We start from the raw sequence: 13,737 nt of genomic DNA on the forward strand, positions 1-13,737 counted from the left end.
AATGTCTGAAATGAATTACTCCTGCATGCTATTTCATGTTGAGTTATATTGTAACACCATTGTATAAGAACATTTCTTTTGGAATTCACTAGAACTACTGAAATCAATTATCAGATCAAACTGGAAAATGCATTTCCTGCAGAAAATGCGGTGAGGGCCGTAGTGCAAAGTGAGGTTGAAAATATTTTTTAATAAAGCCACATAGATTAAGACATAAAGAAATGTTAAATGGCTTAAATCAAGTGAAGGGATTTGAACAAAGTCTGAATGGAGTAAACAATGTAAACATGCAGACCATTTAAGAAAATGTAAATGGTTGGAAACAAATAAAGTGACAGCTGAATGAAAAGCACAAAGCATTGCTAAAAATGCAGAAATGTAAAATGAATTGAACTGAACAATCTGAAAGGTCAAATGTATTGCCCTGCATTGCTGGTGTGTCTGTGTGTGTGTGTGTGTGTGTGTGTGTGTGTGTGTGTGTGTGTGTGTGTGTGTGTGTGTGTGTGTGTGTGTGTGTGTGTGTGTGCGTGTGTGCGCGCGCATGCGTGCGTGTGTGCGTGTGTGTGTCTTTAAGAGAATAGCGAGCCGGTGCGTGATTAAAAGTAACCCAATAGAGCGGGAAAAACAGCCTAATCTGGCAACACTGCTGAACGTCCTCACGCTCCAGCGTCAATGTAAATCAATAAGACCAACTGAAAAGCCAGTATGAAACTAAAACTGTGATTCTGAAGAAAGTTTAAATGATATCGAAATTCCGTTTAGATATTATTGGAGATAAAAGTGTGTAGATTTGTTAAATGGTTTGAACGAAGATAAACGGTTGAAAATTGATTTAGTTAGGTCGTTAACAATTGATTTTAACATGGGAGTCAATTGAGGAGGGAGATAGGTCCCAAAGTTTGTAGAGTGAAAGAAAGAAAGAAAGAAAGAAAGAAAGAAAGAAAGAAAGAAAGAAAGAAAGAAAGAAAGAAAGAAAGAAATAGAATAAAACCTAAGAAGAACAATAGTTGAGCGCTGCATGCAGCACTCGCCTAACAATAGTTGAGCGCTGCATGCAGCACTCACCTAAATAGTGCACCTCACACACATCTCAGCACCGCTGCTGAAAACAATTGTTGAGGAAACACTGAATACATATTTCAAGACCAGTTATTATACTTAAATAAATATCTGTGTGTGCAGAGCCACCGGTAGAGTTCAGCAAACCTCTGGAGGACCAGACAGTTGAAGAAGAGGCCACTGCCACCCTTGAGTGTGAAGTGTCCAGGGAGAACGCTGAGGTCCATTGGTTCAGAGATGGACAGGAGATCCGCAAGGCCAAGAAACATGAAATTATTATTGATGCACGCAAGAGAGCCCTCATCATTCGTGACTGCACTACGGATGACGCCAAGATGTACACCTGCAACGCAAAGGACTTCAAAACCTCCTGCTTCCTGGAAGTCCAGCGTAAGGCCCTCACAACACTTTGAGGGGTGGTTGTTGTTGAATGTTGGACATGTTTATTAACCTTGTTTCCTGTGCCTTCAGCTCCTCTTGTTGAGTTCACTAAAGGTCTCAAGGACGTAGAGGTTTTGGAGAAGGAATCAGCCAGGTTTGAGTGTGAAGTCTCTCGGGAGTCTGCCAAGGTACAACGATAATCACAAAACCTGCATACAACCATACCGTAGAGCTAATTCAAGTGTGATAGCCAATATAGTTTGTAATACAACATATACTGTATGAGATGTAATACTTATTGGTGTACAAAAGGTTAACATTAAGGATGTGCTCATGCAGGTTTGCTGGTTCAAAGATGGAAATGAGATCAGGAAAGGAAAGAAGTATGAGATCATCGCCAAGGGAGTCCAGAGAACCCTCATCGTGCACAAATCAGGTTTTGATGACGAGGCGGAATATGAATGCGACGCAAGGACGTCCAAATCATCCGGCCTGCTGACTGTTGTCGGTAAGGAAACTATGGCACCACTATATTGTTAGTCTTAGCCTTTAACATATTGTCAGTTCTGGGTGTATGTCATCATTCATGAAAAAAAAAGGGTAACCTCTCAATATATTTCTGAACTAGATGGTCATAAGGATTAGCTTGGAAGAAACCTGTAATAAAACGTGATCCACAGAGAAATGTAAGAGGGTCTGGCACTTTAAAAAAATATTTTTTATTTCACGGCTTCTTGCAGAGGAGGAAGCTAGGTTCACCAAGAACCTGTCCAATGTGGATGGAACAGAGACAGACAGTGTCAAACTGATCTGTGAAGTGTCCAAGCCCAGTGCAGAGGTCACCTGGTACAAAGGGGAGCAGGAGCTGCCTGAGGGAGGTCGCTATGAACAGATCATGGATGGAAAGAGAAGGATTCTCATCATCCAGGACCTGAAGATGGTGGATGTTGGGGAATACACCTGTAGACTGAGTCCCAATGTGAAGACATCAGCTAATCTTAAACTGAACGGTAAACTCAGTCCATCTTAACTATATTCATTCACAGAAAAAGTTTGACACCAATGCTCACTTGTACTGTGTGCTCTACTGACATCTCCACATTAGTAAAGCTATCCTCCAGGATAGCCAACTTGCTGTTTGAGATCTAGAGATCTATTTCTCAAGAAATGTATACTTATACTTGGTTCTATGTTTTATCTTTTTAGTTGAAATTGCAGATTTTAACAGTTGAGAGTTAAATAAGTGCCCGGAAGGTAACAGGATTTGATCTTTGTGTCTGTAGAACTCGCTGCTGAGTTCATCTCCAGGCCTCAGAGCCAGGAGGTGGTGGAGGGAGAGAAGGCCGAGTTTGTCTGCTCCGTCTCCAAGGAAACCTATGAGGTGAAGTGGTTCAGAGGTGACAAGGAGATAAACGCAGATGACAAGTATGACATAGTGAGTGAAGGGAAGAGAAGAGCACTGATTGTGAAAAAATGTGAGACCAAGGATGAAGGAGGCTATGTAGCACACATTGGAGATGTCAAGGCCTCAGCTGATCTTTATGTTATTGGTGAGTCACGTTTTTCTTTTACCCTAACTACTAAGATTCTGCGATCTCCCCCACAGTTTAAATGCTTTTCTTCCTTATTTTAGAGAAATTAAGAATCATCACGCCTATTAAAGATGCAGAAGTGAAGGAGGGAAGTGAGATCATGTTTAACTGTGAGGTGAACTCTGAGGGAGCCAAGGCAAAGTGGCTGAAGAACGATGAGACCATGTTTGAGAGCAGCAAGTACGTCATGCTCCAGAGAGACAATGTGTTCTCTCTGAGGATCAAAGATGCCCAGAAGTCAGACGTGGCCAACTACTCCATCATCCTGACCAACCACAGAGGAGAGCAGGCCAAGAGTGAAGCCAGTGTTAAAGTAGCAGGTAAGACTAAACATCTCAACCTCCCCTGAAGCGTGTAGATGTATGTAGCGTAATCCTGCTTACATGATGTGCCAACAGGGTTTTCCATAAGTCAATAAGGCATTTAGTATATAGTTTAGTATTCAGTATTTCTGTATTTAGTATCTGCAGATGGCTGTGGAAACTAATCTAGTGACTCTTTGTTAGTTGTGTCATGAGGATATTTAGGGGCGCTTTCACAAACCCCAGAAATAGAAGTAGTGCTTAAGACCAAGGATGTTGTTTTGTTTCTCCTCCAGCGGAGAAGGTGAAATTCCTGGAGGCCATAGAGGATGTTGAGACCCAGGAGAAGAAGACAGTGAGCTTCAGCTGTAAAGTGAACAGACCGGAGGTCACGGTCCGCTGGACAAAGGCGGGCCAGGAGGTGGTCCTCAGCAAGAGGATCCTCTACAGGGTGGATGGACTCAAGCATACACTGACCATCAAGGACTGTGTCATGGATGATGAGGCAGAGTATGCAGCCATGGTGGGAGAGGACAAGTGTGCAGGAGAGCTGATCATCAGCGAGGCACCCGCAGACTTCACAGCTCAGCTCAAAGACCAGACCATCACAGAGTTTGAGGATGCAGAGTTCACCTGCAAGTTGTCCAAGGAGAAGGCAGCTGTCAAGTGGTACAGAAATGGACGCGAGATCAGAGAAGGGACAAGGTAAGAAGCAAAACGGTTTATTTCAATACTAGATCAAATGCGCTACATACTGCAAAACTTGTTGTTTATATAGAAAACAAAATACAGATAATACTATATCCTAAATCATATGCTGTGTCAATCATTTGAGTTAAAGGCATAATAAAGAATCCTAGCTAGGTAGCGTTCCGACTGGAGCACAATGTGTTTGGAGTGCTAATGAATAGGTTATTGATCGGATTGAATTGCAGATACCACAAGGAGAGAGATGGCAAAACATGCAAACTGATAATCAAGCAGTGCCGACCGGATGATGAGTGTGAATACGCTTGTGGCTTGGATGATAGGAGATCCAGAGCCAGGCTCTTTGTTGAAGGTGAGCATATTTTACTTGGTGGGTCAGGTGTGAATACATGAAGTACTTTTTTCTGGGAATCCTAAACATTTGTTTTCCTATTGTCACAGAAACCCCAGTCGAGATCATCAGACCCCCCCAGGATGTGTTCGAGCCGCCAGGCTCAGACGTTGTGTTTGAGTCAGAGCTCAATAAGGACAGAGTGGAAGTCAAGTGGATGAGAAACAATATGATCATTGTCCAAGGAGATAAGTACCAGATGATCAGCGAGGGGAAGATCCACCGCCTGCAGGTGTGCGAGATCCGCCCTCGTGATCAAGGAGAGTACAGGATTGTGGCCAAGGAGAAAGACGCCCGGGCCAAGCTGGAGCTGGCAGGTAAGTCACCACTGTAAAGGTGTTGTCTTATACAGTCCTCTTTAGTTCAACTGAATAGCCCTACTCATTTATTTTCAACTGTCTTCATCAGCTTTGTTCTCAAATGTTTTGCAGCCGTGCCAAAGATCAAGACCACAGATCAGAACCTGGTTACCGATGCCGGGAAGCCCTTCGTCATGAGCGTTCCCTACGACGCATATCCTCGCGCCGACGCAGAGTGGTTCCTTCAGGGTTCCTCTCTCCCGGTCCAGAACGTGGACACCGCCACGGACAAGACGGAATACCGTCTGAAGTGTCCCACCAAGGAAGAGAAGGGCAGGTACAAGGTGATCATCAAGAACAAGCATGGAGAGGGAGAGGCTTTCATCAACCTGGATGTCATAGGTAAGGTTTTATTGCTTGAGAACATCATTAAGGACCGTGGGAGTTTGAAGATGTACGATTTGAAGAGATCTGAAGAGAGATTTTGTGTTTTCAGACGTCCCTGGTCCTGTCAAGGCTCTGAAGGTGACTGACACCACTGACGGTGAGGTGAGTCTGGCCTGGGAGGAGCCAGAGAGCGACGGCGGAAGCAAGATTGTTGCTTACGTGATAGAGAGACGAGACATGAAGCGTAAGACCTGGACCCTGGCAACCGACCGTGCCGATACTCCAGAGTACTGTGTGAGCGGTCTGCAGAAGGACTCATGGTACCTGTTCAGAGTCTGCGCTCGCAACCGAGTGGGCAGCGGGCCCAGTGTCAGCACAGATGATGCTGTTCAGGCCAAGAATAAGTTTGGTGAGAAGGGACCTCCTCAGGATTGTTCTTTATCGTACTTACATGAGGTTGAAAAATTAACAACACATGTATGTGGTTTTCTTTCAGATGTGCCTGATGCTCCTGAGAATGTCAGGGTCAGTGTGGTCAACAGATTTGGAGCCACCATCACTTGGGAGCCTCCCAAGTCGGATGGAGGCTCTGACATCACTGCCTACATCATAGAACTGCGCGATAGGACCTCTGTCAAATGGGAGGTGGCCACCATTTGTAGTGTGTCTGACCGCTCTGCCGCCCTGAACGACGTGGTGGAGAATAAAGAGTACATCTTCAGAGTCCGAGCTGAAAACAAGGCTGGGATGGGCAGACCCAGCGCCGCGACCAAACCTGTCAAGATCATGGATCCCATCGGTGAGTCTTGGGATTCACTGTCATCATCGATTAACATGTCAGAATATAGCCATTGTTGCTCAAACGATCATCAGGTTTACAAGGATATGATGGAAACATAGATCTTTAATTTGTTTTCAGAGAGGCCAAGTCCTCCTCTGAACCTGAACTACAGTGAGCAGACCAAGGCTGGAGTGTCCCTCTCCTGGGAGACCCCCACTAGTAACGGAGGCAGCATGATCACCGGCTACATCATCCAGAAGTGTGATGAAGGGTCAGACAAGTGGCTCCGCTGCAACACCAGGCTCTGCCAGGACCTCTCCTACCGGGTACCCAACCCCTCAGTTTTCTGACCTAAAGACGTAGCCTAACACAATAGTGGCTTGAGTGTTTAGGGTTAAGTGATGACTCTTGTTGATCTTACATTGGTTGTTAAGTTGAATTGTAAGTCTGGCTGGTGTGTCCTGGTGTGTAGGTGACTGGTCTGAAGCCTGCTCAGAAGTACCTCTACAGAGTTTTTGCTGAGAATGCTGCTGGAATCTCTGATCCCACCGAGCAACTGGGACCCCTTCTGGCTGATGACACTCACGGTACCCAGAACAGGCGCCCCTCATCGTATGGCTGACATGGCAGTGTTGTGGATATACAGTATATCCATGTGCAAACAGGGATGTGGTTCATAGAACATAGATATACAGTATATCCATGTGCCCACAGGGATGTGATTTATAGAACATAGATATACAGTATATCCATGTACACACAGGGATGTGGTTCATAGAACATTGATATACAGTATATCCATGTACAAACAGGGATGTGGTTCATATAACATAGATATACAGTATATCCATGTACTAGATCGGGACATGGGCAGAGAGCTTAGATGTACAGAATATAAATACTATGTATATTGAGATGGCTCCTATAGCATACATATACAGTAGGTACAGGATCAGGGGAATTAGAAAGTAACTGACTTAATGAGGAGGTCATTCTAAAAGTGTGTTCTCTCTCCAGTGGCTCCTAACTTCAACCTGAGTGCCTTCAGGAATGGACTGGAGGTGATAGTTCCTCAGCCTCTCACCATCCGCGTGCCAATCACCGGATACCCCATCCCGACTGCAAAGTGGACTTTTGGAGACAAGGAGCTGACTTTAACAGATGAACGAGTTACCATGGTGACCAAGTCGACCTACACAGAGCTGGTGGTGACCCCTAGTGTGCGTCCGGATCAGGGCACCTACTCCCTGACACTGGAGAACGATGTCATCGCCGTCTCTGGGGAGATTGAAGTGACCCTCATCGGTACAGTACACTCTCCTCTCCTGCTTCATCAAACCTTCGAGTCCTCTAGCAAAGCCATTCTTCAGTGGAATGATGATTCAATGTTATTTCCCAAGCCTCCCCCAGCGCCCCCAAGGACCTGAAGGTAGCTGAGGTGACCAGGCGCCACGTCCACCTCATGTGGGAAGCCCCCGACCACGACGGAGGAAGCCCAGTCACCCACTACCAGATTGAGAAGAGGGAGGTTTCCCGCAAGACCTGGGTCAAGGTACACCTCCCTTCTCTGTTCCCAGTAAGGCCAGGGTTACAGAAACACAACCATTTATCTGTTCACGTTAAGACTAGAGTTACAGAAACACAACCATTTATCTGTTCAAAGAGTATTTAAACATTAAGATGTATATCTTCACATTAAGACTAGAGCTTCATTAAGATGTATATCTTCACATTAAGACTAGAGCTACAGAAACAATAAGATGTATATCTTCACATTACGACTAGAGCTACATTAAGATGTATATCTTCACATTAAGACTAGATGTATATCTTCACATTAAGACTAGAGCTACAGTAACATTAAGATGTATATATTCACATTAATACTAGAGCTACATTAAGATGTATATCTTCACATTAAGTACAGTTACATTAAGATTTAGATTTTCACATTAAGACTAGAGTTACAGTATCATTAAAATATATGTTTTCCCATTAAGACTACAGTAACATGAAGATGTATATCTTCACATTAAGACTAGAGTAACATTAAGATGTATATCTTCACATTAAGACTACAGTAACATGATGGTGTTTATCGTCACATTAAGACAACAGTAACATGAAGATGTTTCTGTTGGGTTCCTCCAGGTGGCCGTGAACGTTCTGGACCTGGAGCACACGGTGACCGACGTGATGGAGGGTAAGGAGTACTTGTTCAGCGTTACAGCCTGCAACAAGTGTGGTCCAGGAGAACCAGCCTACATCGACGAGCCGATCAACGTCTCATCTCCTGCCAGTAAGGACCTCAACTATCACTCTACTTTCAGTGTCAGTATCACTACTTAACTAAGGAGCTAGAGGGAAAATGAAGGCAACCCAGAGCAGTAAACCCGACTTCTCTGAGCTCCTTAAGAAGCAACCTGGTCACACTGGAATCAGTGAAATGACCGCGGACGCTTAACTCAAAATCTGTGGAATCCTCATGGAAACACGCCAATTTCCGTTATATGGCAGCGGATTATGCTCTAATGCAAGTTGACAACACTCATATTCCGTGGCACACACACAGATCCCCGTTTCAACCACCTAGTCGACCACGGGCGCTTAACTCATAATCTGTGGTGGCCTCACGGAATCACTTAAATTGTCTGTGATATGCAAACAGAATTTGCTCCAATGCAAGTTAATGTCATATTCCGTGGCACACACACACAGATCCCCGTCTCAATGACCGAGTTAACCTGGTCTCACAGGGATCCGTGAAATGACCATAGCCTATATATATATATATATATGAATGAAATTCATATTGAGGGTATGGCACTATATCCCTGTTCTCGCCCATGCACCCATCTTGAATTTAATAGACCATTTTTGTTGCTTCGAGGAGGCATGGTGGTCTCCGTATATAATAAATAAATTGATAATCATCTATATATAACGAAATAAATATCTATATCTATATATATATATAGATATAGATATAGATATATATATATAGATACCCTAACCCTAACCCTTCCTGTGATAGGAGCGGAATGCTTTGATGAGGGACTGTAATGTATACAATGTATGCACCTTTCACTTTGCAAACAACTTCATGAGTTCAAACATCTCTGCTCCAAACCACGTTAACAACGTTAAGGGCGGCAACTGAGTTGCCGTCAATTGTGTTGTTTTTTCGTAAAGTAGGGTCCGCTAGCTAGAAAATAGGACACCTTGGAGTATCATTTTTTTTTTTTTAATCGCTGTCTGGTGTCTAGTTACGTCACACTGAGAGAGGCGCATGGACGGATTTTGTAGCGAAACAGCCTAGGCTTATAACCTATTAGTGAAAGCAAAACATCAAGCTCATTGATTTACCGAGGCAGGGTTATTTGAAACAATTAATTAAGTTAATTAATTAAGTTATTTGTGTGAGAGGTCATTCCTCCTCCTGAGTGTGCTTCCTATTTATGTCTAGTGTACGTACCCCTACTGTCCACAAGCACACCCCCCCTCCCCCCCTCCCCTCCCCATATAGATATGGAGAATTGTTGCCACGTCCCAGTGGTGGTGGTGTCATATATATGAAAGAGGGCATTCAAATATACTACAATTATCAATTAGGAGGCCGAAGCCCTAAAGGAAGTGATGCAATAGGTGACTGAGGCGAGGACATTAACATGCAAGCTATAGACATATACATTTTGGCATCTCTAGTCATCTTGAAAAGGCAGGAAAAGGGGCGTGACCTCCAACAGTAAGGTAAATGTGCATAAGACAGGTTCGTTTCTGGTCCCCATTTTTGGTGGGATGGAGGTGTAAATTTGTGCCTTAAGGTGTGTAGATACAGCTTGCCTGTGGACAAGATTTTGAGGTCTGTGGTCTAAAGGTCAAAAGGAGCCGGCACCATGCCCCTTATGAGATAAAAAGTTAATGTGAATTTCTCTCATAACTTCATTATTAAAGAGAGGCCTGATTCTCAGATATGAATGTTGGATGGCTAGGGTGTAGGTCTGGGAAGAACTTCAGGCCAAAATCTTGCAAGCGAGACGCTGGGTGAGGTGCAACGAGATGAAGCACTTGCTGGGTAATTTCTTGTATGGCTGGAATCCCTAAATTGATGATCGTATGTGTCCTTTGAGACCCCCGTTGATATAAAAGAGACCCCAGGTATAGACCTGGGGTGTCTTTTAGCTTGCTTGTTACTGTCCTTAACTCAGAAGTTACCTATTGCATCACTTTCTTTAGGGCTTCGGCCTCCTAATTGATCATTGTAGTATTTGAATGCCCTCTTTCATAGATATCACACCACCACCACTGGCAACAATTGTACATATCCATATGGGAAGGGGGGGGGGGGTGCTTATGGACAGTAGGGGTACACTAGACATAAATAGGAAGCTTGCAATGAGCATTTCAATCACCAGAAATAGTCAATGCACACTCAGGGGGAGGAATGACCTCTCACACATATCTTAATGAATTATTTCAAATAACCCTGCCTCGTTCAATCAATGAGCTTGATGTCCTGCTTTCACAAATAGGTTGTAGGCTGTGTCACTACCAAATATGTCCGTGCGCATCTCTCAGAGTGACGTAACTAGCCACCAGACAGTGATTAAAAAAAACGAGTCAAGTCGATTTCAAAAGCATCTTATTAATTAAGTCTAAACTGTGGAAAATTGAAAGATATTGGGGGCAGTCGATGGCAACCACCATAGCAACCATGACAGTCACGTGACGTGGACGCAGGCCCATTGAAAAGAATAGTCCAAAAAAACGTATATGTGTCACATGTACCCCCCCCCCCCTGAAGTCGAAAATAATATCCAGATTGAAATGTATTGATTTAATATTGAATAAATTAAATATTAAAATCTATATTATAAATAAATAAATATACAATAATATTATAAGTACACCATGTAGCTATTATCGTTATAACAAGATCTGTATCTGACCATTGACAATCCCCTTCCACCAATCCAATCAACGAAGAGGGTTGTAACACCAAGTAACACAGTGTACTTTTTCTATGGGGAATGTGGTTCAGGTATGACAATATTTAAATATTATAATATAAAAAACTAGCCTATACGTAGGCCTACAGCAAATCATACATTTGACATATAGTTAGACTATTATATGTATAAGGTTATAGGCCAAATTTGGTTAAAATGCAGCCTCTGCTGGCCCACAACTAGATTGTCTCGTTGTCTGTTATATGCTTTATAAGTTAATTATATTAAAATTATTATAACCATGTAGGCCTAGCCTTTATTTTCTTGCCGTTATCATTACATCATTTCTCGTTACATCAATATAAATTGTTATAACGAGATCTGTATCTGACCATTGACCATCCTCTCGCAAATAAATTAAATTCATATTGACACAATGGCACTATATACCACTTTTGTTGCTTCGAGGAGGTCTGGTGGTCTCCATATATAATAAATAAATATATATAAATATGTATGTATGTGAATAAGTATATATGCTACATTCCTATTTATTTATATTTATTTATTTACATACGAGACCACCAGACCTCCTCGAAGCAACAAAATAAATAAATATATAGGCCTATGTATAAATATGTATGTGTGTGTGTATATATATATATATATATACACATATTTATAGATATTTATTTATTTCGTTATATATAGATGTTTATCAATTTATTTATTATATACGGAGACCACCATGCCTCCTCGAAGCAACGAAAATGGTCTATTAAATTCAAGATGGGTGAATGGGCGAGAACAGGGATATAGTGCCATACAGTCAATATGAATTTCATTCATACATATATATAGGCTATGGTCATTTCATGGATCCCTGTGAGACCAGGTTGACTCGGTCGTTGAGACGGGGATCTGTGTGTGTGTGCCACGGAATATGAGTGTCATTAACTTGCATTGGAGCAAACTCCATTGGCATATCACAGACAATTTAAGTGATTCCGTGAGGCTACCACGGATTGTGAGTTAAGCGCCCGTGGTTGACTCGTTCATTGAAACAGGGATCTGTGTGTGTGCCACGGAATATGAGTGTCATCAACTTGCATTGGAGCAAAATTCGTGGCCACATCACTGAAATTGGCGTGTTTCCATGAGGATTCCACGGATTTTGAGTTAAGCGTCCGTGGTCATTTCACGGATTCCTGTGAGACCAGGTTGTTATGAAGCCGTACATCCAGAGGTTGCTGCTAGGGCAGATGGGGTCTCCTCCTGGTGTGATACGTCTGGTAACCGTGCTATCCTGTGTATCCAGCTGTACCTGACGCCCCAGAGAACCTGAAGTGGAGAGATAAGGGTGCCAAGACCATCTTCCTGTTTTGGGAGCCCCCCAAGTACGATGGGGGCTCCTACATCAAGGGCTATGTGGTGGAGAAGTGCCAGAGAGGGTCGGACAAATGGGAGCCCTGCGGAGAGCCCATTCCGGAGCTCAAGTGAGACATCTGGACCTGGAGACGACATGGATAGCATAGCAACCACACAACCAACTGCATAGCAATCACACAACCTACTGCATAGCAACCACACAACCTACTATATAGCAGCCACACAACCTACTGCATAGCATCCACACAACCCTCTGGTTAGATTAGATGTCATACGGCATAGCAACCACACAACCTACTGCATAGCAACCACACAACCTACTGCATAACAACCACACAACCTACTGCATAGCAACCACACAACCCTCTGGTTGGATTAGATAGTGTATTGTAACCACTCTACCTGAACCCTTCATAACGGCGTTCTGTATGTTGTGTGTGTGGCAGGTTCCTGGTGAAGGGTCTGATTGAGGGCCAGTGGTACTCCTACCGTATCAAGGCTTTCAACAAGCTGGGAGCAGGGAAGCCCTGTAGGGCCACTGACGAGATCCAGGCTGTGGACGCTAAAGGTGAGCTCACACATTCCTCTGCAACTTCTGCCTCCAGGGGCTGGACCTCTTATAGAAGCCTTCTCCACCACACAACCCAGCATCTTTTGAGGTGGTTGCTTCTAAACTTTTCGATTTCATTCGGACAGAGCCTCCAGTGATCCAGCTGGACGTGAAGCTGCTGGCAGGCCTGACCACCAGAGCCGGCACCAAGTTTGAACTCCCTGCCGATGTTACGGGGAAGCCGGAGCCCAGGGTGAAGTGGACCAAGGCTGACCTGGTGCTGAAGACCAACGAGCGCATCGCCATCGACACCAAGCTGGGACACTCCAAGCTGTCCATAGACAAGAGCACCAGAGGAGACACGGCGACCTACATCATCGAGGCCGTCAACACTTGTGGACGCGCCACCGCCACCATCGACGTTAACATCCTCGGTACGCTCAGCTCGTGTTTCAGGAGTTGATTTAAAGTTGTTATAGTCAATAGGCAGAATATAGAGATATAATAATGGTGTGGAACAAAAGATGAGTATCAAATGTGTTGTCCATCATGCAGATAAGCCTGGTCCTCCCGCTGCCTTTGACCTCTCTGAGATCACCAACGAGTCCTGCTTCCTGGCCTGGAACCCCCCGAGAGACGACGGAGGTTCCAACGTCACCAACTACATTGTAGAGAGACGACAGACAGACAAGGAGGAATGGGTCAAGCTATCAGCCACAGTCAAGCAAACCACCTTTAGCGCCTGTAAGCTGACCCCTCTGAAGGAATACATCTTTAGAGTGAGCGCTGAGAACCAGTACGGAATCAGCCAGCCTGCCGAGCATGTCCCCATCGTGGCCAAGTACTCTTTCGGTAGGTTGGCCTCTGGAGAACACTCCCATGTCATCTCTCAGTATGTGTCTGTGTGGAACAGGGATATTTACCAGGTGTGTCTCATGTTGGAACCTAT

The 13,737-nt window shown here is 44.1% G+C and overlaps 1 protein-coding gene across 1 annotated transcript in view; it reads left to right on the top strand.

Moving 5' to 3' along the window:
• Positions 1-13,737, top strand: part of ttn.1 (titin, tandem duplicate 1) — a gene marked incomplete at both ends in the record, with an annotated part of 341,754 nt that overhangs the window by 227,842 nt on the left and 100,175 nt on the right. Inside the window, 21 exons of the mRNA XM_079733756.1 lie at positions 1,183-1,449; positions 1,531-1,628; positions 1,780-1,948; positions 2,181-2,450; positions 2,724-2,990; positions 3,074-3,352; positions 3,631-4,039; positions 4,270-4,394; positions 4,484-4,750; positions 4,865-5,134; positions 5,229-5,528; positions 5,616-5,918; positions 6,039-6,226; positions 6,373-6,487; positions 6,918-7,205; positions 7,301-7,452; positions 8,052-8,199; positions 12,168-12,345; positions 12,685-12,806; positions 12,935-13,222; positions 13,344-13,640. Coding sequence (XP_079589882.1) covers positions 1,183-1,449; positions 1,531-1,628; positions 1,780-1,948; positions 2,181-2,450; positions 2,724-2,990; positions 3,074-3,352; positions 3,631-4,039; positions 4,270-4,394; positions 4,484-4,750; positions 4,865-5,134; positions 5,229-5,528; positions 5,616-5,918; positions 6,039-6,226; positions 6,373-6,487; positions 6,918-7,205; positions 7,301-7,452; positions 8,052-8,199; positions 12,168-12,345; positions 12,685-12,806; positions 12,935-13,222; positions 13,344-13,640 — 4,800 coding nt within the window. The remainder of the gene's footprint in view (positions 1-1,182; positions 1,450-1,530; positions 1,629-1,779; positions 1,949-2,180; positions 2,451-2,723; positions 2,991-3,073; positions 3,353-3,630; positions 4,040-4,269; positions 4,395-4,483; positions 4,751-4,864; positions 5,135-5,228; positions 5,529-5,615; positions 5,919-6,038; positions 6,227-6,372; positions 6,488-6,917; positions 7,206-7,300; positions 7,453-8,051; positions 8,200-12,167; positions 12,346-12,684; positions 12,807-12,934; positions 13,223-13,343; positions 13,641-13,737) is intronic.

This window comes from Pollachius pollachius, assembly GCF_949987615.1.
Source record: "Pollachius pollachius genome assembly, chromosome: 3".
Taxonomy (NCBI): Eukaryota; Metazoa; Chordata; class Actinopteri; order Gadiformes; family Gadidae; genus Pollachius; species Pollachius pollachius.